Raw genomic sequence first — 25840 nt, 5'->3', positions numbered from 1 at the left:
GTTCGACTTTGAATACTCAGTGAGGTGAGGAAAATCGAACCCAACGAAATTAGAACGAAAACTATGAACTTGATATCGAAATATCTAGAAAAGATGTGCTTATATCGACCGAATAAAATATCGATATCGATATCGACATTAGATACGCAACCGTTTTCAAATAAAACTAAAACCATATCTTGTAAGGTAGGTACTAACCTGAAGTTGCCGAGGCCGACAGGCGTTAAACGGAACAAACTTTCACCTCATTTCGATCGTGATAAGTTATTTCTAAGTTGTCTTTGATAAAGCTTCCTTTGTACCCTTTTGTTGAGAAATGATAAAGGTACAGCCTGAGTGATAGATGTATTGTTGAATATGGGATGGAATCAGAGAACTGTATCGATATTAATATTTATTTTTGGAGTTGTAGATAAAGTTATGTGCGTAGATAGACAGGTTGACAGTTTAAATATTGAATATATTTCTTAAGTCGTTTTTATCAAAAATATACTTTTTTCAATTACGTAAAAAATCACTGATGTAGTTATTTTCATACACACATTTTATTAATAGTAAAATCCAAAATTAATTACAAAAAAACATTAGATAGATTGAATTTTAGTAACGGGCGATAAAGAGTTCAATAACTGAGATAACGATATTGATAGGGTTATTAATGCATCGGAATTCCAGGGACCATCATTGTTAGGATCAAGATATTGTGTAAGAGGAATCTCCCTGGGTTAAGGTTATCTTTTACTTTTGCGCACAACACTAAGTATAATCAAACATTGAATGGCGTTTTTTATTATATCCGCAAGTACAAATATATTTTAAGAAACAATATATAGGCACGTAGCAAATATAATACAATAATATATTAATATTCAGACTTGAACTATGATCTAATTTAAAGCTAGGAAATTACATTATACATCGTGTTCTATTACATTACATATCCGTGTTTCAAATACCGGATACCAGTATTACGAGTCAGATCATGTCATACTCGTATCATAATTTCGACCATTATTGGAATGACTAGCTTAATTACATTTAATAACTTATCCCCAGTTGGCCAGGGTGATGGATTATGGCAATCGATAGATGATGACGTATGCTCGTACATAATGCATATAGGTAATGTAAAATCTTAATATGGATTGATTTTTATTTCATCATAATATATTGAATAAATACCTTACTTTATACTTATTTTTACCGTGTAACAACAACACTAGAGTTTTAGCTATAGTGCTGTTTGGCAAAATAATTCAGGGCTTACTATGAACCGTTTTAGACATAATAAAATCAAGACCACCATACAACTTGATATTCCCAAAAGAGAATGCCAACTTATATTAACATAAAATCTAAACCTACATAGTTGAAACGCAAAAATCGTTTATAATGCAAAGTAGGTGGCCAAACCTTTAAATCAAGCCTGCATAGTTTCATACTAGGAAATACTTAGACTTCCTATTTCTTCTCAATATTGAACGGAGAACAGATATCGGGTATCCGCGTCACAAGATTGTGTCAATAACAGTGATCGTTCAGTAAATCCCGCCCACTGCGAAAAGCTCGCTGTAAGCTTTTTGTAGCACCGTCCCATTAAATACCGTGCTATAAATTCTAAGTGCATTTAAGGGTTAAGTGCCTGTAATGATGAATTATATTCTCATGCGACAACTATAAAATAATTTCGGCCTATTAGTAAATTTTATTTTTGACGTAGTGTAATTGTCGGCGACTAACTAAAGTTATTTAATTAAGAATTGTAATTAACGTATGTTTTAAGTCTTACTGAATATGTTTATACAAGTTACGTAAGTTTAAGTTTAGGGATAAGACACGGTAGATGGCGCTATCGGTCGCATTTGTTGTATTTTATTAGAGTTTTTAGGTATTTTTATGAAAATAGTATTGTAGGTTAGGTTTTTGAGTTTTATACATGTTTTATGTTTTTAAGGTTTATGTTATCTCCTAGAATATGTTTCTAGCTTCATATTGATGTAAGATTAGTAAGAATCAATTGCGATAATTTCGAGATAATTAAGAATATTGACATGTGAAATGACGTAACTTGTAAATTTTTGGTATATTTTCACGAATAACTTCTTTACAAATTAAGATATGACTATGTAACTTATGTAGCTAGATAGGGCTAATTATAAGGATTCCAACAATGTATAACACATATATGTAAATTTTGGGAAATGAATAAATAAAGAGGAAAAACTAGGTCAGCCAAAGTGAAAATTACACGAAAATGGGCCTAAAAAAGCGCGGCTCTCTTTACGGTATTGCTCTGGGGTAGCTCAGAAAACCAGTTTTCCGGCCTAAGCATGGTCTCAGCAGAGAAGAATACCAAGAAGACTCCTGAAGAAGAAGAAGACTCCTGAAGAAGAAGAAGACTCCTGAAGAAGAAGAAGACTCCTGAAGAAGAAGAAGACTCCTGGGGAACAAGAAGACTCCTGGGGAAGAAGAAGGAAAATCTGAAGACGGAAGCGTTCCTGCGCAAGAAGAGGAAGTAGGGGTTAGGTCGGGATAGGGAAGAGGCTTTGGCTGGCCTACACTCTTGTTTCTATTGCACGTCAATTATTGTTTCTATTGCACGTCACCCCTTCCCCGCACCTACCCTCTCTACGGCACGGAACAGGCGCAACTCCCCGACGCGACGACTATCACCACGAGCGGGCTTCCGGCGCCGGACGGAAGAAGGCCGTCCGTACAACATCACGCCCGCACCCCTATACGGTCGCAGGTTAGGTGGCGGCGTGGCATACCACCACACCGCCGAACACAGCGCCCCGCGACAACAGCTGGTCCTTCGAGCCGGATCATCGTGCTAGTCGTCATATCATCGGGTTACTGACGCCGCCATGCCAGTCACACGGAGCCAGAGGAGAACCTCGCCGCCGAACCAGTCGACTGCGCCCCGCGCCACGGAAAGCGCGCAGGGGACAACTGACTCTTCGGGGACATCGGGCACCGCAACTGAGGGTACGCTCACAACATATGAGTCTAGAGTCACTTCAGGCACCTTGGCGACTGTTCCAGCTGCTCCAGGTGTTCCAGCTGCTCCAACTGCTGCAACAGCTGGAACCCGGAAAACGCGGTCGGTGAAGTCGACGAAACGTCGGGAGATGGAAGCCAAGCTGGAATTGGCGCGCCGACAGCTGGAGGAAGCAAAGGCAGCTGCAGAACTCGCCAAGGCGCAGTGGGAGCTGGTCCAGGTGGAGAATGAAGAGTCCGTGGTCGAGGATGAAGACTGGTCGCATAACGCGAACATCCACACATGGGTGCAGTCGACGGTGGAGAGGATGTCCGGGGAGGGGCATCAGGGGGAGGTGTCCGGGGAGGGGCACCGACTGGGGGCGTCCGGGGAGGGGCGAGCCAGTCAACCTCCAGTCACTATCGTCAAGCCTGAAGACCAAGCGGAACCTTCAAGCAACGGGACCAAGGAATTGGCTGAGGCCATCATGAAGGCCATTAGTGTTGCTCCGAGGAATGCATCGCAACCTAATTACGTACATGAATTACCCGACTTCGATGGAAGAAGCGAAGAATGGATCGCCTTCAGGACGGTTTATGAGGACACCGCACCGCTGTTTACGGATGCACAGAACATGGCGCGGCTGCGGCGGTCAATTAAGGGCACAGCACGGGAGGCTATCAAGAGCCTATTATATTCAGAGTGCCCTCCTGAAGAAATAATAGAAGCTCTTCGTCGAAGGTTCGGAAGACCCGAAGCCCTGATCCTGATGGAACTGGAAAAGGTAAAGAATCTTCCTAGGATCAACGAAAATGCGCGCGACATCTGCGTGTTCGCCAGTCGAGTGAACAACACCGTCGCGACAATACGGGGGCTAAGAAGACCGCAGTATCTACACTCACCGGAAATGGTAAGGATTATCGTGAGCAAGATGCCGGCGGTATTGCAGTATCGGTGGTACGACTTCGCCGCTGACTCAGAAGATCAAGATCCAGACCTGGTGCATTTAATGAAGTTCCTCAACAGGGAAGCGGACCGGTGTGGACCATACGCGACACAGGAGACTACGCAACAGCCGCGCCAGGCTCCCAGACGTCAATTCACGAACACCACGTCCGAACAAATAGAAGAAAAGAAGAACTGTCCACATTGCCAGTACGAGCATCACCTCTTCGAATGTCGCAAATTTCTACAGCTGCCAATGAAGGAACGGTGGGACGTCGCTACCAAGTCGAAGATGTGTTTCAAGTGTCTCCAAGGACGACATCGGAAGGAAACATGTCGGCGTCCACCGTGCAAGACATGTAAGCGGTGGCATCACTTCGTGCTTCATGAAGAACGATGGGATCACCCGAAGCCCGAAGAGAAGAAAGAAATTGCGAACAACGTCATGCTCCCGGTAAACACTGCAAGGACAGCGAAGGCATATTTGAAGATGGTTCCTGTTGAGCTATATGGACCGAAGGGAGCTGCCCAGATCCTGGCGTTACTGGATGAGGGGTCAACTGTCACGCTTCTCGACTCTGCGGTTGCAAGACAAATCGGCCTCAAAGGATCCGTGGAAGCACTCACCTTGGAGACCGTAGGTGGGAAGACCATCTCCAAGCAAGATTCAATGAAGGTCAACGTCAGATTGAAGGGAATGCACCAGACCAAGAAGAGAACCATCTCTGGGGCCCGTACGATAGATGACATCAACCTGACGCCTCAGAGGTTGGAAATAAGAAGGATCGAAGAATGCGCTCATCTCAAGCCAATGTCGAAACAATTGTATTATGAAGAAGAGTCACCCAAGTTGTTAATCGGACAAGACAATTGGGAGCTCATCGTGTCCAGAGCCACACGCAAGGGGAAAAGAGGTCAACCCGTAGCATCATTGACCTACCTAGGGTGGGTGCTACACGGGTCCGATGGAGCAGCTTCAAGACCTGTGAACTTCGTAACCTGCGCGCACGTGTCTTCTAAAGAAGAGGATTTGGAAAAGGTCATCAAGGAACATTTCGCCGTGGAATCGTTGGGGATCCAGCCACGTCGACCGACCACAGACATAGAAGAAAGGGCTCGGGCTATTTTAGAAGAGACGACAAAGAGATTGGACAATGGGCGCTTCGAGACCGGCTTGCTATGGAGAAACAAGGAAGGGAAAATGCCTGACAATTACAAGCAAGCGGAAAACAGGTTAAAGAACATCGAGAGGAAATTGGATGGGGATCCGGCACTGAAGCAGGAGTATGAAAGTCAAGTGAAGAATCTCCTCGATAGTGGGTACGCAGAAGAAGTTCAACACGAATCCACGTCCACGAAGAAATGGTACCTGCCTCATTTCGCCGTTACGCACCCCACCAAGAAGAAAATAAGGCTGGTTTTTGATGCTGCTGCCAAGTGTCAAGGGAAGAGTCTCAATGACGAGCTGCTGCCGGGACCAGATCTGTTGCAGTCATTATTCGGAGTTCTACTGCGGTTCCGTCAGAAGCCAATAGCGGTGGTAGCAGACATCAAGGAAATGTTTTTACAAGTAAAGATAAGAGAAGAGGATCGAGACAGTCTTCGGTTTTTGTGGAGAGGAAGCCAACGGAGCGGAACACCGAAGGAGTATAGGATGACTTCAGTTATCTTCGGCGCCGCCTGTTCTCCGAGTGCTGCTATCTTCGTCAAGAATAAGAACGCGACCGAGCACCAAGACGAGTATCCCGAGGCAGCAAGGGCGATTGAGCGTAATCATTACATGGACGATTACCTTCACAGCTTTGGGACAGAACAAGAAGCGGTCAAGATAGCCAGCCAGGTAGACCTCATCCACAAGAAGGCCGGGTTCCAGTTAAGGGGTTGGGCATCCAACAATGAAGATGTATTAAAGAAGCTCACTCCGGAGGGAAACAGTAACGAAGTTGAATTGGGAACCAAAGAAGAAAAAACATTGGGTTTAAGGTGGTTCACCGGGGGCGATGAAATAGGGTTTAGGACGTGTCTTCGCAACGTGCATGAAGAAGTGGTCAAACAAGTAAGAACTCCAACCAAACGGGAGGTCACCAGTGCCGTGATGTCGACATTCGACCCATTGGGGCTAGCATCGCCGGTGCTCATCCAAGGGAAGAAGCTTATCCAGAGCATTTGGAGGAGCGGCTTCGGATGGGATGACCACATTACGGAGGAAGACAACAAGATCTGGACAGACTACTTGGGCAGCCTGCAGCTGCTTAAGGATCTTCGGGTGCCAAGGTGCGTCGCGCAGTTCAACACCGAGGGGGAGCTTCACATATTCGTCGATGCAAGTGAAGAAGCTTACGCCTGCGCGATCTACCTAAGGCAACGCGACGAAGAGGATGGTCACCGAGTGTCTTTGTTGGCGGGTAAAGCAAGAGTCACCCCATTGAAACCGGTGTCCATCCCTAGATTGGAGCTGCAAGCCGCGCTGCTGGGATCCAGGATGGCGCGATCAATTGAAGAGGAGCTGGACATCAAGGTCGCGAAAAAGACGTATTGGAGCGACTCCAGCACAGTACTATCCTGGATCAAGTCTGACCCAAGGACCTTCAAGCCTTTCGTAGCACACCGGTTGGCAGAGATCGAAGACACAACAAAACCTCAGGAATGGCGCTGGGTTCCTACAGCTCAAAACCCAGCTGACGACGCAACGAGGGGCGTGCCCAAGGACTTCGGGAGCGGACACAGATGGTTCAACGGACCTTCATTCCTGGCACAAGAGGAGGAAGATTGGCCGAAACCACGTACTTTCAAGGCGGAGCCCACGGGAGAAGAGAAGGAGAGGTCAACTGTGGGGGCAACGAAGCCCGTTGATCGGCATCCGACTCCGAACCCAGTCAAGTTCTCAAGTTGGACTCGACTAGTGAGAGCAACTGCAAGGGTACTACAGTTCGTCGACCTGTGCCGGAAGAAGAAACACGCAGTGAACGTGTCCCGCAAGTCTGAGCGTCAAGATCCTACCTGGAAAAGAAATAAGAAGAAAGCCAAGGTAGCAATGAAGCCCGTGAACAAGAACACCCAAGAAAGAAGATTCATTCCCCTCGAACCCGACCAAATAAATGAAGCCGAAAAGATCCTATTACGAAGAAGCCAAGAAGAGAGCTTCCAAGATGAAGTACGCTGCGTCAAGAAGATGAAGCCATTCGAGAAGAATAGCAGGCTTAAGAAATTGGATGTCGTCATGGAAGATGGACTACTACGACTCCGAGGAAGAATCGACGCGGCAAGACACACTCGGCAAGATAAGAAACCTGTGGTGTTAGACAGCAAGCACCACATCACCAGACTGCTCATCGCGTACTACCATGAAGAATTCAACCATGGTAACCACGCGACGGTGATCAACGAGTTGAGGCAGCGCTACTGGATCCTGGGACTACGGTCTGCGGTGAGAGCGACGGTTCATCGGTGTCAGTGGTGCAAGGTGTACCGCGGCACGCCACGACTCCAGCCGATGGGGAATCTCCCGCTGGAACGGTTACGGCATGGGGAACCGCCGTTCACATGCACCGCCGTGGACTACTTCGGGCCCATGAGCATCACGGTGGGTCGGCGTCATGAGAAGAGGTGGGGCGCTCTGTTTACGTGCCTCACAACCAGAGCCGTCCACGTGGAACTGGCAGCATCTCTGTCAACGGACTCCATGATCCTGGCGCTACGAAGAATGGCAGCAAGAAGGGGGATGCCGAAGACGATCTTCAGCGACAACGGCACCAACTTCGTGGGGGCCAACAAGGAACTTCAAGAAGCCCTCGCCAGCCTCAACAAAGAAGACCTCATCACCACAGCCGAGCGGATGAGCATCAGGTGGAAATTCATACCACCTGGGGCTCCGAACATGGGCGGGGCATGGGAGCGCCTGGTCCGTTCCATCAAAACGGCCTTGGCGGTTACCCTCAAGGAAAGGCATCCCAAGGAAGAAGTCCTGCACACTCTGCTACTGGAGGCGGAGCACCTGGTGAACTCAAGACCTCTTATCGAAGCCGACGAAGACAACGAAGAAGGTGCCCTCACTCCCAATCACTTCTTAATTGGGAGATCCTGCGGCACAAGATTGGGAGCATTCACCGACGAAGACCTCACCGGCCGGCGCACATGGAGGACTGCGCAGCGACTAGCCGACCACTTCTGGAGCAGATGGGTGAAAGAATATCTTCCAACTCTGATCCCGAGAAGAGTCGACGCGAGAGCTGCCAGAAGAGATTTGCAGTGTGGAGACACGGTCCTAATAGTGGACTCCACGCTGCCACGAGGAGCCTGGCCGAGGGGTGAGGTGGTCCGAACCTTCCCTGGGCCCGACGGTCGCACCAGGGTACTGGAGGTGCGCACTACGGGGGGCGTATTGAAACGTCCCAGCTCCAAGTTGGTGCTGCTGGTACCAGCACGACGTGATGAAGAGCAAGCGGTCGACGACACAGGCGGTGGAGCATCGACCAGCGAGCCAAACTGCGGGGAGGCAGTCGTCACGTCGAGCCACGAGCATGGAGTCGCCGGGCCAGGAGTTGGTGCTACGCACGAGGGGGAGGATGTCGGCGACTAACTAAAGTTATTTAATTAAGAATTGTAATTAACGTATGTTTTAAGTCTTACTGAATATGTTTATACAAGTTACGTAAGTTTAAGTTTAGGGATAAGACACGGTAGATGGCGCTATCGGTCGCATTTGTTGTATTTTATTAGAGTTTTTAGGTATTTTTATGAAAATAGTATTGTAGGTTAGGTTTTTGAGTTTTATACATGTTTTATGTTTTTAAGGTTTATGTTATCTCCTAGAATATGTTTCTAGCTTCATATTGATGTAAGATTAGTAAGAATCAATTGCGATAATTTCGAGATAATTAAGAATATTGACATGTGAAATGACGTAACTTGTAAATTTTTGGTATATTTTCACGAATAACTTCTTTACAAATTAAGATATGACTATGTAACTTATGTAGCTAGATAGGGCTAATTATAAGGATTCCAACAATGTATAACACATATATGTAAATTTTGGGAAATGAATAAATAAAGAGGAAAAACTAGGTCAGCCAAAGTGAAAATTACACGAAAATGGGCCTAAAAAAGCGCGGCTCTCTTTACGGTATTGCTCTGGGGTAGCTCAGAAAACCAGTTTTCCGGCCTAAGCATGGTCTCAGCAGAGAAGAATACCAAGAAGACTCCTGAAGAAGAAGAAGACTCCTGAAGAAGAAGAAGACTCCTGAAGAAGAAGAAGACTCCTGAAGAAGAAGAAGACTCCTGGGGAACAAGAAGACTCCTGGGGAAGAAGAAGGAAAATCTGAAGACGGAAGCGTTCCTGCGCAAGAAGAGGAAGTAGGGGTTAGGTCGGGATAGGGAAGAGGCTTTGGCTGGCCTACACTCTTGTTTCTATTGCACGTCAATTATTGTTTCTATTGCACGTCACCCCTTCCCCGCACCTACCCTCTCTACGGCACGGAACAGGCGCAACTCCCCGACGCGACGACTATCACCACGAGCGGGCTTCCGGCGCCGGACGGAAGAAGGCCGTCCGTACAACATCACGCCCGCACCCCTATACGGTCGCAGGTTAGGTGGCGGCGTGGCATACCACCACACCGCCGAACACAGCGCCCCGCGACAACAGTAATGCTTACTAGTGTATAAAATGTGGTATTCCTCTGGTAGCATCAAGCGTAAAGAAATAAAAATATTTTTAATACTTTAAAGGGCCATTCGTTAATTATGTAAGGATGATTTTGGCAATTCTGAATCCCTACCCCCATGTAAGCGTGCCTTAGAATTTTCAAACCCCTTCCCCCTATAGTAAGTTTCCATTTCGTTTTTCAAAATAATAAAATAATGTTAAATACATTTTTTATCTTCCAAACGCAAATGAAATATGATATCTGCTAAACCACTTTATCGCGCGATTTTTAATATAAAATATCGACTTAAAAAATAATACGTAAGAAAGGGTATAACCCTCAACTACTTATTACTACTTGTTTATTTAAACATTATTACAAAAGAAGTGATATACGATAAAAAATGTAACGATAAAAAAGATGAAGTTTTAATCTATCACTATGGCTACTTTGAATCAATTTTACTATAACGATTTAATTTTCTTCGACGCTCTTAAGCAAAAGAAATGTAAACAAAAACCGTAGCTTGGTTATAAAGCAATATCATAGTAAAGAAGAAACAAACGGTTGTAATAAAGTAAATAAAGTTAAACCAACAAAGTCACATAATAATGAGTGTTATATCTTATTTATAGGGTATAAAATAGCGTGTGATGGTAAGAATCCTTTTCTTAAGATTTCTTCATGAATCATCATTTCTTTATATAAATTGAAACCGTGGTCCAGTAAATTTGAGTCGGTCGGTCGTCGGTTGTCAAATCTGATCCACCGGTGAATCAATGGCGTCACTCAATTCGTTTTATAAATTTAAAGTAAATAGAAAAGTACTGGGTGGTATGACGAAGGAAGACAATATTTACGTAAAGTTATTCGGATTGCCTTTACGACCGTGTAATAAAGTTACAAATACTTCTTCAAAAAGTTAAAGGGCGTAGAAAAGTTTTGAAATGCAAATCATGGTGGAATCTGCATTACGAAATTAATCAGTCGGTTCACCCATTTGTTAATCGGAATTTTGAAACGCTGGATTTAACACGAATTAAAGTAACGTAACCAAATACAATGAAATCGAGTTTTTTTTCACTGTACGAGAAATACAGAGGAACTTAATGAGGAAGTTAATTTTTAATTACATGTTACCTCCTCAGAAATTAAAATTAAAATTGAAGATCACTAAAAATCATTCAACTCAATCGAAAAATCACTAAACATTTGAATTTAATATTTGGAACAAGAATTATACCAACTCGTATAAGTACTACTAATAAATACAATTTGATTAAAATTTGTTGACATTTACTTGTTTAAAATATTTTTCACTTAAAGAAACATAAATTAATAAAATAATCAGGGTTTCTAAAAAGACGAATTCGCCAGAATAAAAAAAAGGATGATTAAAATAAACCTTACGCAGCAACGGGTTTGGCAACCAACGAAACGGCAGACATTATATTTTACTGAACACTGATTCGAGTTGTTTTTAGGGTACTGTACCCAAAGGGTAAAAACGGAACCCTATAAGAGTACGTATATCGGTGGCCGGTATAGCAACAAATTCTAAAAATAACAAAATCTTGAATATAAATGGGGATCTCCATACGGGAAACCGCTTTTTTCGGCGTTTTTCGCTTTATCTATTAAACCGTACTAGGTAGGCAGTTCAAATTTTCACATTGTATTTACTTCTATAGCTGCTACAATAATAATAACTAAATTTAAAAAATAAATGTAGTACGGAACCTTCAATGCGCGAGTCCGACACGTACTTGGCCAGTATTTACTTTTTTAGTTATTTTTTGCACTTGATGAAGATGTGCCAATTTGCTCGTCCATAATTCATGTCAAGAGACATTTGGAAGTCACTTTGCATAAACTGACCCTTTATCTACATCTCGTACATTAAGGGCATTTTAAGGTATATTTCTTATCTGCGTAAAACGTTTGGAGGATTTACTAATGTTGTGGTTAGAGTTAATGATTTCTTTCAAAAGGCTCTGATTCATTTGATGTTCTTTGGATTCCCGTCTTTTGGCTTTTAAGGAAAATGTTTCAAATTACTGTTTTTAAGGGCATTGGACTATAATTAAGAATACGATAATTTCCAAATTAATTTGGGATAATTCTTATTACTTATAAAAAATTGAGGAAAAATGTTTCTTTTCGTGGCAATATATTGAAAGGAGGTCAAGTTACTGGCAACATATAAAAAATATACCCACTTTAAAAATAGAGCAAAATCGCTGCAACCGAGTTGCTAGAAATGAATTATTTCACTCATTGTTCTTGTCAAATTATTTCAATAAAAGTCTGTATAATTCTACAAAAGAAACTGTAAATGTAATAAAAATAGCTCGCAATTGCCACTTAGGCAACGGTAGCACAATCTGTAATGCAATTTACACTTGCAAGAAAATTACATCGTCTGCCAACCGCATCTTGGTTATTATGTTGTGTGTACACTTTCCGAGTATTCACAAATGTTTTAAAAAAACTATCCTCTTAAGCAATAGTTAAGAAAGAAATTATTACTTTAGTTTAAGCCAAGAGAATCTGTTGATTGACTTGTGAGGTGTGGTGTTTACAATAATGCAAATATTGGATATTTAATATGAATAAAAAGGAAGATAATAAGAAAATATTCATTTGCTACGATATGGGCATTATGTCACGAATTATGTCATATTTAGATTTGTCCATCCGTGCCAATATGTTATATGCTTTTGTTACATTATGTTTAAAAATGTCTTTATATTTTATTTCGCACCCGTGAAGAATTTTTATTCAATTTGAAATGTAGATGATTAAAACGTATTTGAACACAATCAGATCTTTGCCACAATATCAAAGAGCCATCTTTACGTGTTGCGACTAAAATGGGATAGTATTTTACGTGTTATGACTAAAATAGTTTATTTTCAATGTCGGTTCTTTTTGATCATGTGCGAAAATTGTGTCACACTACTCTTTTGTAGAGCCGCGAAATCTTTTATACCTAGGTAGAAAATTACGTGTCTTTTCGTGTTCTTTTTGTGGGTCTACAATCTACATATAAGAATTGAAAATTCAATTTAGAAAATAAACAAGTTCTTACACGTAAACAAGATCTTACACGAAAAATATACATAAGTTGTTTAAATCGTTAGTATTATTTTCAGTCTTATAATATGCAAATAACTACTACTTTACAATTACAATTACTTATATTGTTTTTTTCATTTTGGTTTTTGTTCTGTTTAATCTGTATTCTCCCTTACAGAATCCTGGGTGCAAGTGGTATAAAAATGGCATTATATCAAAATTAATTCCAGATGAAGGGCAGACTACGTTGTTTGATAAATGCGGCTACTGTAGATTGAGTTACGCGTGCTTGGTATTTGAGGTTTACGTCAGTATGGCGATTCAATTGAAATTTTATGAAATCAATTTCATGTTATTTATTATTCTATATCGTGGCCTCAATATTGTTGGAGATTATCATAATTTTGTAGTGAAGTATTCTTTGAAAGTATTTCAATTACATTATTTTTTTTAAACATGAATGTACTGACAGACACTCGATTAGAAGTAATCAATAGAAACTCTACAAAGGTTGCGAATTACTTTTTGCGTTTATATAAGAGTTTACATATTTTAGATCAGACAAAAAATGTTGGTACTATTTAAAACCGATCACAAATTTGCTAGCCCTAAGAACTAAGCTGGGACGTCTCATATCGGTATTCACCTCTCCTTCCATCGTAAGATACATAACGTACGCTGTTGGCCTCCAGTTTATTAAAATAAACTACAAAAATACATAAAAAAGTACCTTGGGGATATCAGCAGGTCCATAGCCATTCTCTCTCGGAGGCAGCTTCGGAGGCTTGTCACCTCTCCTCTGGCCCATTTGCATCATGAGCTGCTCCCTGGTGGCAGCCACTACGCCATGTCCATTGTGCCCGTTGTGCCCATAACCGCCTGAACTTCCACTAGACCCTGAGCCGTTGGCGTTCGAACTGGCGATGCTGTAGGGATCCTCGTCTGGGATCGGGATGCGAGGTCTGTTCTTGATATCCATTGGTCTTTGAACTGTAGACAAAGAAAAAGTTTAATTAAGTTATCAGGTCTGTTTTTTCCTAACCTCACCTAACTTAAAGCTTATTAGACAAATTACCCTAATAAAGTAACCAGGGTAGTTTACTATCCTCATATGTTTTAATAAGATTTTAGTAAATTCTTATTGTCGAAGGTTTTCTATATTATTTTAATGAAATTTTATAATGCAGTTTTCCTGATGATCAGTGATAACTTTTCATGGACACTTTTCTGTTTTCTGTTTCTTGAGAGTTTTTTTTTGTTTGTTGTCTACAATGTTTTAAAGTTACAATGTCTTGTCAATATTCTTAAACTTAGGACGATTGTAGAAATTGCTAGAAATATTTCTGATAGATTTATATGTCATGTTATGTAGATAGTAAGGAAAGGAAGATCAAATACTATTGACATTATGATTACGCGTATCGCATTATCTTAGACAGTGGTGACGAAACTATCTGCATGAAAGGTCATGCTAGTTATATTATATAATCCATTGCATCAAATTATTTTAAAGTCATCTTCTTGTCCCGGGAATGTATATTTTGAATTTCGAAAATGAATTTCGAATTTGTATTATGTATTATAGTGTTATATATATTGTTCTTATACAGTCTTACTGCTGGTACGAGATTTTTGCAATGGACAATGGACATCTTTAACCAACTCCATTTAGAGCATATCATAGCAACATGGTGAAATATCTCCTGGTTTCCTTTTGTTACATTGTAAAACCCGTACCCAGCATTGGGACTTAAAAATGTTTTTCAAACTCATTTGTTATTAAATATCTCGGAGTCTATCTATAAGTGATAATACATTCGAGGTAATGCAAGTTAATGGCTAACATGACAGTATTCTGAATAGTATTGCAGAATAGGTATGGTCTATAAATCAAGTTATTTTCAATGTCTACGGCTCTATAATAAATCTTCAACCCGTAACTGTTCGCGCTTTATCCAATCGTTTTAATTATCCGAGTACAACACAATAGTTTCATAAACAGTTTGACCTACATTCCTTGATATAGATCTAGGTATTTCTACGGATAATTTATCACGAAAAATAACAATTTTAGATGTTTTCGATGTAAGATGTAGCAACGGATATTTTTGATGATAAATGAAAGAGTTTCCGAAAAATCGGATTCGAGGCCCACGTATCAGCGACGTTGGAGCGATTATCTAAAAGAGGTTGTGTTCAGCAATTGGAAACATTTAGCTGCGCTTGCGCAACTGGCAGCGACATGAATGTCGTGTCGTGATACCGAGATCGGATGGCAATCACTTCTCTTCACGACTTGGAAAAACCTACGGTTATTAGCCATGCGACGTTAAAGGTTGGAGGTTTCATTACACTTCACTGAATCATTATCTGTACTATCGTCTGTAATCGTAGGAATAAACTGGGGTTGTTAGGGATGTGCGATTTCGTATCTCCTATTGGAAAAAATCTTTTTATCCGAGTGTTGTAGGAGGTGTTTTTTGAGCGAACCTATGTATGTAATATACATGTCTTCCTAATACTTTCGTATATAGGTATATATGTTCTTAATAATAAGATAAGCAGGTTTTCAAACAATAAGATTTTTCCCGGCAACATTGTCTCGAACAAGCAATCTAGTTCGAGACAACGTTATCGTTTTCCATTAAGCTAGATCGCGGGCCTGGCTATTACAAAATAAAAATAATATTCTTTAAACCTTTTTAGGGCCAATATTTTAATTTTAAATATAAGATGTTTGCTTCGTTTGATAGTGAGTTTAATTTTTAATGTTTTTTTTAATCTATTAATCGCATTAATTCGTTTAAATCTTAAATTTTAAGGAGATAATAATCTTTACATTTTAAGGAGTAAATTTTTACATTTGGTATACAATAAAGCCAGTATAGTTTCGGAACACCACAACATCCCTAGAATAAACGAAGCTTACACGAGCGCTAAAGAACGGAGCACTTGCAAGGCTGGCGATTATGAGTAATCCTCGAAGAGATTTAGCTTTTAACGTGTTGCAAAATCGAGTGTACTATAAAGCTCACTTATTGCTTCACAGTTCTTTGATCGGAATTCTATTATGAGAGGATCCATTGAGTTGTTCGATCGAATAAGAGTTCATAAAGGTCTGTTTATATGGACTGACGCCAAATAAAGTCAAATTATATAGAATGACGGAGCAGGAATACTTTAAGCCCCTTCAAATGCAGATGCAGTAGGCAATTATGAACCCTTCTGGTCTCGAATTGTAACGATTACAGTTGGAGTAAGTGGCTGGAACGTCTATTAGATTGTATACAAATTATAGATCAATCAATAATTATAATAGCCGATCTTAATGCTATAAGCTATCAAGAAAATGATTATATTTAAGTGTCGTTGTGTGTAAATGAAAATTAATAATATACTTTTACATAATTGTAAAATGGTTGAATATATAATACAACAAATCTTTTTTCTTCGTAATTAAGTAGTTATACTAGAAAGCGACAAAAATAAAAATTCTGTAGATTTAAAGCGACTATAATCACCAACATCTGTAGACTATAAAGATGCGTAGGAATACTACAGACGTGTGTTACCACCGGGATTAGAATCCAGATTAGCGAGGCCCATGACTTGAATGTTAAGCACATACACATAAAACTAGTGTTTTAATCCATAAATTCTGATTCTAAAATATAATAACAATAAACTTGTGATAGAAAGCAGTGATAGCCTAGTGGTTAAGAACTCGGCCTCTCGATCGAGGGGTCCGAGGTTCAAATCCCAGGCACGCACCTCAGATTTTTTAAAGTTATGTGCGTAACCTATATTTCGTAACTTCAAATTTTAAAGCATGGAAGATATAAAATTAATAATACTTTATTTGATAGATTAAACTATACAAAAAGATGAAATTCTAGTTAAAAAAAAACGAATTATGGAATGTATTTAAAAACATAAAAGACGAATACAGAAGTTACTGCATAATTCAAAGAATAACACTGTGGAAAATTTTAAAATGATAACAGCTTTATTGCAGTTGAAAGAGACCATAAATGACCGCTTTGAAAGAAGCATCCTAATGGACAAAAGTCAAAGAAGGCACCTTCAATGACCCGTAACATGTTCTACATCGTAAACTTGAATACTAAAAAGGCTTGAAGCCTCAGTGATTCATTATATCTAGCTTGTATTCGTGATTGGAGATTTGCCAATTAATATTTCGGTTTTAACCTTTGAACACAATTATTTTTAAGGAAAATAGCAAGTAGGTAAAATCAGTTTTGAGAATAATATAGATTTTCGAGGAGTGCTTGGTGACATTTGCTCTACTTTTCGTATTTATCGACATCAGATTCGCTTTCATACTTCTATCACAGCAGGCTTCCTTGACTCGTGTTGTTTTGCATAACATTGGTCACGATTTGGGTATGACCATGCTTAATGTTTCAATTGCCAGTCGTTTCAAATTCAAAGTGGATCTGCAGTGATGGTATATAGGTAAGTGGTTCCATTTCGACTTGCCGATCTAGTTATGCCACAGATAGTCACGAATACGTGCTTCGACCTTCATGATGAAATCGAAATTTGTCGGTCTGGTGCCGTCGTGTTGCGTGCTATGTACACAATGCTTTGTTTCCAAGATTAATTTGATACACAAGAAAACTGCGAAAAGTAGGAGAGCGTAACTATTAAATACGCTCACCGTGACATTAAGATCGTATCTGATTCTAACGCGAAAGCATTAAAATTCAATCAAACGCATTCAAATCTTGACTCCGACGGAAACGGAACAGTTCGTTCATTGCATTGAAATCGAGGGTTACACGGAAATATTGTAACAAAAACATAACAATACGAACAAGATTACAAGTTCGACGACACAAAGTTTAAGCGTTCCGTCCCTATTCCACGGTAGTGTCACGACTTGCACATAGAAAACATTAGATACGTTATTCAATAGATTTATTTGAGTTCCACAACCGATAAACAGTGGCCCGACCGCGAAACCACTGCAGGAAATCTATGAGCGTATCTTATCCGGACTGGGAAATCAAGGGAATCTCGCAATGCGGTTTCTTTCCCATAAATTCGCTATGATTTGAGCAAAACCAATATTGGATGTAGATAGTTGCTAAGCTGGCAATATGGTTGGGATAAGTTAGAAATTTGCAGTACGGTCTGAGTGAAATGAGGTGCAATACATCATGAGATCGAAGGCAGATTGCTTTGTTGCACAACAATAAGCAGACTACTGAGAAGTGAGGGACTGCATAGTTGATGCGGTTGCGTGCTGTGAGAACTAAATCAGATTCGTAATTTGTAATAAAATTACACGAAACTGCGAAACTTATTTTCTATAACTATTTACATTATATCTATTTACATATTGTGAGGTTTGTTACCTTGTATCGGTTGATGGAATAAGCGGAAGTAGACTTGACGTAATAATCAATAAACATACTTTTGTAAACTTTAAAGGTATAATAGGCGTAGCAAAAGCATTTCATTTTTTGTAGATCTTTTTATCTGCTTACGGAAGACGGCTTCGAATAAAGTCAATATGCAACTTATATGACGCAGATCACCTTGCGATCATAAAAACCAGACTACTTTTGCATAGCACCACATTTACTCCAAGAAATTGCATTGATGTTCCCGGTTTTGAGGTCGGACAGAGCATTACCGGCAATTTTATTTTTTATTACTTTCTCATTTCCGTATTGTAGAGGCTTCGGAAAGTTTTCTTTGGCTAAAATAACTTGGCTCGCTTCAAGGTCGCGACGACTTTGTTCGAGAGGTACATTCGCCGTTTTGCGTGAGAACGTTGCATTACAAAAATTAAATTTTGTACGTTCGTTAGTTGTTTCTTAATGATAAGTGTTGAGGTCGGTTCATTGTTGTGTTGTATAATGTGGGGGCTGAGGCTGGTGGAGGTCGGAGACAAGGTAAATGTATCATTGGTGGTTCCGTAGATAAGAGCAGCGATCGTTTAGTTGCACATACACCATTCAATGGTAATTACCGCGGTGTTGATGGCGCGTGACTGACGCTCGATTGAGTCCTTGTAATATTTGTACAACGTTAGCATATGATCGAAGTAAATGTTTGGAACAAAAGCCGTTAATCTCACGGCTATCCTTTGAGTTGTCGATAATGACATTTAATCGCAAAAGAGCGAGCTTTAGCGACATTAAAACGCTGAAAGCGTCGTCATATAACTCACGTAGGCGCTTTGATAAATATTGTTCGTGGTGCATTATTGTAATGGACCATTTTTCTGTTCCAAGATAAATGTAGCGCACCCTTCACCGAAGCAGTATGTCTCTGTCAGGTATCTCGGTGTTAGGTGATTTATCCACTATGACACGTGTTATGCATAAATACTTCACTTTGATATGTCTAGGTACTTGATGCCATTTAAAGATTGTTTTCTGATAAAACATTGTTTTTAAAAAAGAAAAGAAGATTTACAAACACATAAATTTTCCCATTTTGGACACCGTCCATACAATGGGACGAAAATATGTAAGTACAAATAAATATTTTAATCCTGACAACGTCTTAAATTATACTCCTGACACTGTTATTAACGTAATTTTTCATTGAATAATTTCATTTCATTTAAATGCATCACACATATGAAACAGAGTTAATCTATTTTCAGTTAAATGTACAAAAAATCATAAACAACGTATTAAGTTGTATTATTTAACTTTATTACTAAAAGAACGTTACTAATTAGTTTGTATCCTATGTATAAATAATCATATATGTATGCGGAAATGAATTCCGAACACATGTACAGCGCTTATTAGATTTTAATTCAATTTCGTATTAAGCGCTCTCAGTAATAAAATGGTTTGGACAAAATTATTTCCTGTGTAAGGTTTTTTATACTTCCAACTAACATTAAATTGTAGATTATTTAAACTGTATTAGGTTTTAAATTAAATTTATTTTTTGGCTTACGACTTTGTTTATGGATAATTTTAACTTTTTTGGATTTTGAATTTTGATTTGAGGTTGAATAATACTACAAAATACTATGATTACATGGTTCTGTTCAGAAAATTTTAAACTGTTCATTTTAATTAGGTTATTAATTATTTAGATATTCAAACATAGATGATAAGATTACCTGAAATACAATGTAGTAACACTTCATTAAACCAATTTCAAATCAGTACCCTTAATATGAGTTTTTACGTTTTTACAAAAAATACTGTTTTTGTATTTTCCATACATATCCAATCAGTTCTGATACAGTCCGCTAGGGGCGCTGATTGGAAATGTATGGGAAAATACGTAAACAAATACAAAAACAGTATTTTTTTGTGAAAACGTAAAAACTCATACTAAGAGCACTGTTCAATAACTGTCATATCATTCATTGTCGTATTGATGGTTGAGTACTTGACGCATCGATCGAGTTTTCTTGTGTTTAAAATACGATTATAAAAACGTGTATCGATTTTAAAGAATCAGAATCGAGGCATTAGCAGGTTAGCAATGAACTTGAGAGTATAGTTTTTATTGCGGAAATAGTTTTTTATACGAATAATGAAATAATCACAAACATCCTACGTTTTGTATAAAAATTCTATGAATGCTATATTTTATATTTAACATTCAATATTATGCTAAGTGTTAGTTATTAGCAGACATTCGTCGAATTCTTTTGTTATTAACGTAGAAAAATAATGTTAAATCAATATCTAGAAATTCTGTACGTGTTCCTAACAATTTTTTTGTTATCATTAAAAGTACAGTGAATTGTCATTTTTAGAATAAAAATACAATAAAACTCTAAACTTATGAAACCTTTGCAGAATATAAATTACGTTTGTTAAACATATATTAGTAAAGATTACTCACTCCTAACAAGAAAATGTACAGTTTTGACAATAATTGTCAAAACTTGTTACAGTTTCAATTATTGAAACTGTCACTGTCGTGTTTGAAAAATATTCAAAAATGTAGTTTTTAGACCTTTTACGAATGAAAAGATATCTCTCCGCACTTTTTCTTCAATTTCATGTCTTAACTGCGCATGTCGGCATTGTTCCGCGTAAATTACACCATGACAGCCATTAAATGGCTGACAGAATTGTCAGCCGTTGAAGCATTTAATGGCTTCCTTCAATTACAAGGTGAGATATCTATACTTATCTATGTTGTTAAACAAGTAACAACATTTGGTTAAACGACACATTTGTATTTTACTATTTGTTTAAAAATTCATAGGTATTTCCTTCACTTCCATACTTAATTGACAATAACCTTTTAATATAAGACCTAGCAACCGAAACTGCAGTTATTAACCATATAAAAATATATACATTTTCAATTCAATAGCTTTTAACCGAAAAGGCAATGGGCTCATTATAAAAGTGGACTGTGAGAATCTAGTATCTGATAGTATCTGAGTTCAATCTGAGCGAGCAATATGTTTCTCAACGGATATTTAGGTCAGGCTTCGCGTTAATAATATATTTCTGATTATACCTCTGCTCCAAAACAGTAGCAGTTTTGAATCATAAAACTGTAATTATTTCTGCTATGTATAAGACGTAATTATACCAATTTGGGATGAATAGTCAATATTACTATTGCTTAATGTAGTGAGCGAGATACGCTATGCTAACTTGATTTTATTCTAACTGTGAATTTTTTATTAATAGTGAAAAAATTATAAATTCTACTTGTCTTTTCGTTTGTAAGACTATTAAACATTTTTTTGAATACCATACGAGCATGTAGTCCTTCTGATGGTAAGTGCAACAGCCGCCCATGGATGTAAGTACTTAATCAACCCCATATAAGATTAGATTACTGGAGGTTGGCTACGGAAGCGTAGCTACCTTTGGGAACTAAGTTGACCCTTAGCCTTTATCACACCCATAGTGTTGTTATAGGTTTCTTATCGATGTTAGAAAATAAATAACATTTTACTTTGAAGAACTATATTTTGGATAGACCAACGATAGCCTCTAAAAGGTTATCATAATGAATTATTTTACCAATTATTATGCACTAACACATAGCATTCCGAAACTTAAATGACATGAAAATAAATTAAATTTACAAAGTAAAATGACGTCATATGCGAGTACATCGCAACATTGTATCAATCGTAAGCCCTAACGATGAGCCAATCGATTTGTGTCATGTAGACCACCAGCCTTACCTGTCAGTCACCTTGATGATTGTGCCAATTATTCCGAACCCGTGCCCTACAATGAGACGGTAGTACCATCATTTTTATCTTTTTATAATTATTTATACCGACAAAGAATAGTCATCGCTAAGGCGCGCCACTAATGCACCGACTTCGTACGCGAGTTGATTAAGCAATTTGTTATAATTAGATCACCTTTCTCATCGTATGAACATCATATGAAATTCTTGATCTGGATCGATAATTTAACGTCTGTTTGATATATTCATTTCTTCAATGACTTACTTTGATAAACTGATATGATTAATGAATGATGACTGTTCAAATGAATTTCTGAATTAATAAATACATATTTCTGTTTAACTAATTTCCACTAAATAATCTATCTGAACTCATCAGTAATTATTTTTTGTTAACTCAAACAGCTATTTTAGATAATACGTCATTTTTTGTAGTTGTTGTCATTAATTTGTTGTACCCATTAAGTTGTAGCGCCAATCATATTACAATCGTAAGAGATGTAGTCGGTCCGTGAATAGTGTGCTTTAAAACGTTTTCCTTTTGTAGGTACAGTCAACGCTCGATTAATGACAAATTGCAGCTACAATGAAACTTAATATTAATATAAAGGGCAGTAGTATTCACGTGTGTCGGATTCTCCCATTTAGTTGTAACAATGATGTTAATGATACAATGGGATTTCTTGATTTAGACTTTTTGCGCGTATAATGATGTTCTCAAGATGTGCGATGAGTGATGTTAAGGGCGCTTTTTATGCGTTTTTGCGAAGACCGTGATTGCCTAAAGCCTTTGTTTTACAAACTATTAACGGTATATTATTTTTTTAGACTCTGTTAAGGTTTTATTATGAAAATCATATCTATATATGAATAGGTTACCATAACATAAAGTTAGTGGAAATAAATATCATAATATCGATGAAGATTATAATAAAGTACCAATACCGGTATAACATGACGAGCGTTCCAAGTTCGATTCCAAGCCAATAAATGTTGTATCGTAGTGTGAAGTGTCCGTTCTAGGTCCAAATCTGAATGTAAATCCAACATTCCAATTTCCGCTTAAATTCCAAAATATAGAATCTACTAAATATAACTTGTCATTGGACTTTTTGTTACTCGAAGCAACGAATTCTATTGTTGTAGTAATAACGAGATCCGTAATACATACGTTATATCTGTGTGTGTAAGCTTTCAAGTGATCATTGAACAGAAAGCGCCTTATGATTGTAACGCAGCCAAGGTCTTTGTCACCCGGATACACGGTTCATAGTTACTATGTATTGAATGGACCATATCAAGCAAAAAATGCACCGTAAATGTCATTGTTCTTATGGCAAGGAAACTTGATGGTATTTCATTTCCTTTCCTTAAATAAAAATATATAAGGAGCCGTGTGGATAAAGTGATTCTTTATGTTCCGACTTTGACATTCGTAACACATTTAGGAACATAGGATACTATAGCTCGAGGGATTATGGCGTAGGCTACCATCCTATTGCTTGAGCTACCGCTAAGGCGTTCAATGTGATGATTGAGCGACCAGGAAACGATAAGTACGATAACGATATTAAGTACGTTTGATTTTATTAGAAACACAGTAAATTTTTTGCAGGGGGTATAGAAATGAATTATAATCTTCTTAGAAAAGTTGGTCATAACGCATTAATGGGTATATAAAAAAATACATTTCCTTTTAGGATAAAGAATGCCAATCACGTATAATGACACGATAAGATGACCAACGAGACATTACCGTTTCGCATTTCTAAGAAATATCATTAATTACTTTATTATACATGTTTTACTAATCACTTACATAACTAAGTATGAATACAAACTGAATGAGTGTTGTTAATCAAAATTTGCTTCCATTTGTTCTCGAAGTTTTTGGTAACTACTTACATTACTTTACTCTAATTATACCTGCAACTGCAGTCGTTGAAAATAACACAAAATAATTACCTACAAATTTAACCTACCTAATATACTTGTCATAGTGACGCAAAAAATAATTACAGTAATTTTATTGAAAGTTATGCATGCAAGTTTCTTGGAGACTTAATAAAATTTTAATTAAACATCAAAAGAATAGGACCTGCGTAGATTTTAAGTCCTAAAGTCCTTAATCCTAAAGTTGATCTTAGAAAAATCCCCTGAGAAATAATAGGGTGTTTCGGTGTGGTATATGTATAATAGTTGTGGGATATTTCACGCAAGGAAGGTCCAACAAAAACATGAAAAGGAAATTCTACTAACCTGGAGGCAACTTAGACTTGAGCATGTCCATAGCGACGACGTTGATGACGAGAACCCAGATGGGGCACTCCAAGAGGTCGCCGTCAGACTTGACGAAGGCGACGGCGGACAAGCACTGCGTCTCCAGCCTCTTGCGGTCTGGGTACGCGCGGCGCAGCTCCCGGTTCACGTTCGACTGGAATTTCTTCATGTCGAACAACTGTAAAAAGGAGAATTGTTAGAAGAATACGTGACACGGGTTCAAGATGGCCTAGTGCTCATGTAGCTATTTTAAATCTCTCGATAGGTACATAATAATATATGCGATCTAGTTCTATGAATATTTGCCTGTGCGATAAAGGATCTTCGACTTATGTAGGGAATCTTAGTTGTCTTATTCAAATCATCAGAATTCTACAAGGAAAGCTATTAAATGGAGGTCGTATTTACAAAAATAATTATGATTTACTTCAACAGAAAAGAAAAAATATGCTAATATGTAATGAAATAGAATAAAATTAACTATATACTAACTATAATTAGAGAAAAAACGTGAATAGTTTTGAAATTTTCAGTCATATTTAATGTTGAAAATTAGTTATATTAGCAAGCAAAAACGTGAGAAAATCTCTTAAGTGGAAATCGCTAGGTCTATTTGCAATAGTTTTTTCACATGGACGTCATGATAACATAGAATGATAATATATATCTAAATTAATTTATGTAATAGAAGTAACTTTCGGTTTTTAAATTAACACACCAATCAAGATTTCATATTAACATATCAAACATGGATTGACATTAGTACACGAGTTGCGTTACATAATCGATGACAAGGGTCTCTGAATATCTAAAAAAACATCAAACCAGATGTAGATTGTGCCAAGTAATTTAATTAATACAAAATTGCTGATAGAGATCAAAGAAAGTGGAATAACTCAACTTCATTTACAGCATTTTAAACATCAACCCAAGCAGTAGATGAATCAATATAATCTCTTTGATGATCTTATCAAATTAATATTACATAACAAGTCTTCGTTCGGTAATGAAAAGACAATCGCTCGATCAAACAAATGCAATGGTATTATATTTAATTTAAAGCAACCGGCCAAGCGTGAACCTCGTTTAGATAAGTCAAAGTAAGTCTATACTTGAGTGAATGTATCTCGTCTATTAAGTTACAGGATTATGATTCATTCAACATTTAGGTTACGCTATAGGTCTGATGTTTTGCAATATTTTACTACTCTTGATGGTCTTTACGAGTGTCCTTTAGTATTAATTTATTATTCATCATACTTTACATGCTTATCAGTTACATCAGTATACATATAGGCGTATATTTAAATTGAATCAGCTAAGGTAAATAAAAAAATATTCAAATCTTAAATATACTATTTATCATTTTAAGAGCCAAATTCTTCGTCTAAAATAAGTTGCTATAGAGCATTATTTCTGAAAAATGATCTCTCAAATTTTTAATAATCATAAAGAGTATAGGGAACCCTAAAAATAAAATGCCGAGTCAGATGCATCATCGAAATTGAATGAGGCCTATAAAGTCATTACACAACTGATGCGTTTCCACGCGCTGTGGCCGACTGCATCAAGATGTCCGCCTAAATGCAACCAGACAACGTGAAAAGAGTTGTCGATGGTATCGATAAAAATTGCCGCCTCCAGTATTCGTAAGTCATTGGACACATTGAAGGCACGTTTGGGAGAATTTTAATTGTTAACCCACGGTATTGTTGTATTACGTAATTGGCTA

At 38.3% G+C, this 25840-nt stretch overlaps 1 protein-coding gene across 6 annotated transcripts in view; it reads right to left on the bottom strand.

Annotated features, from left to right (window-relative positions):
* The window catches only part of exp (expansion), a 204575-nt gene that overhangs the window by 10896 nt on the left and 167839 nt on the right, over nucleotides 1-25840 (bottom strand). For all 6 annotated transcript variants that reach the window (XR_012103224.1, XM_073084088.1, XM_073084096.1 and 3 more), the window contains 2 exons: nucleotides 24088-24286; nucleotides 13382-13641 (listed from right to left, as the gene is read on the bottom strand). Coding sequence is in view for 5 of the 6 variants with exons in the window: in XM_073084088.1 (XP_072940189.1) it covers nucleotides 13382-13641; nucleotides 24088-24286 (459 nt within the window). In the remaining variant the exon portion in view is untranslated. The remainder of the gene's footprint in view (nucleotides 1-13381; nucleotides 13642-24087; nucleotides 24287-25840) is intronic.

Source organism: Epargyreus clarus, unplaced genomic scaffold (genome assembly GCF_041222505.1).
Source record: "Epargyreus clarus isolate Ecla_fem2 unplaced genomic scaffold, WU_Ecla_fem_2.2 ptg000003l, whole genome shotgun sequence".
In the NCBI taxonomy this organism is placed as follows: Eukaryota; Metazoa; Arthropoda; class Insecta; order Lepidoptera; family Hesperiidae; genus Epargyreus; species Epargyreus clarus.
Note: the sequence above shows the minus strand (reverse complement) of the source record. Positions and strands in the feature narration are given on the sequence as shown.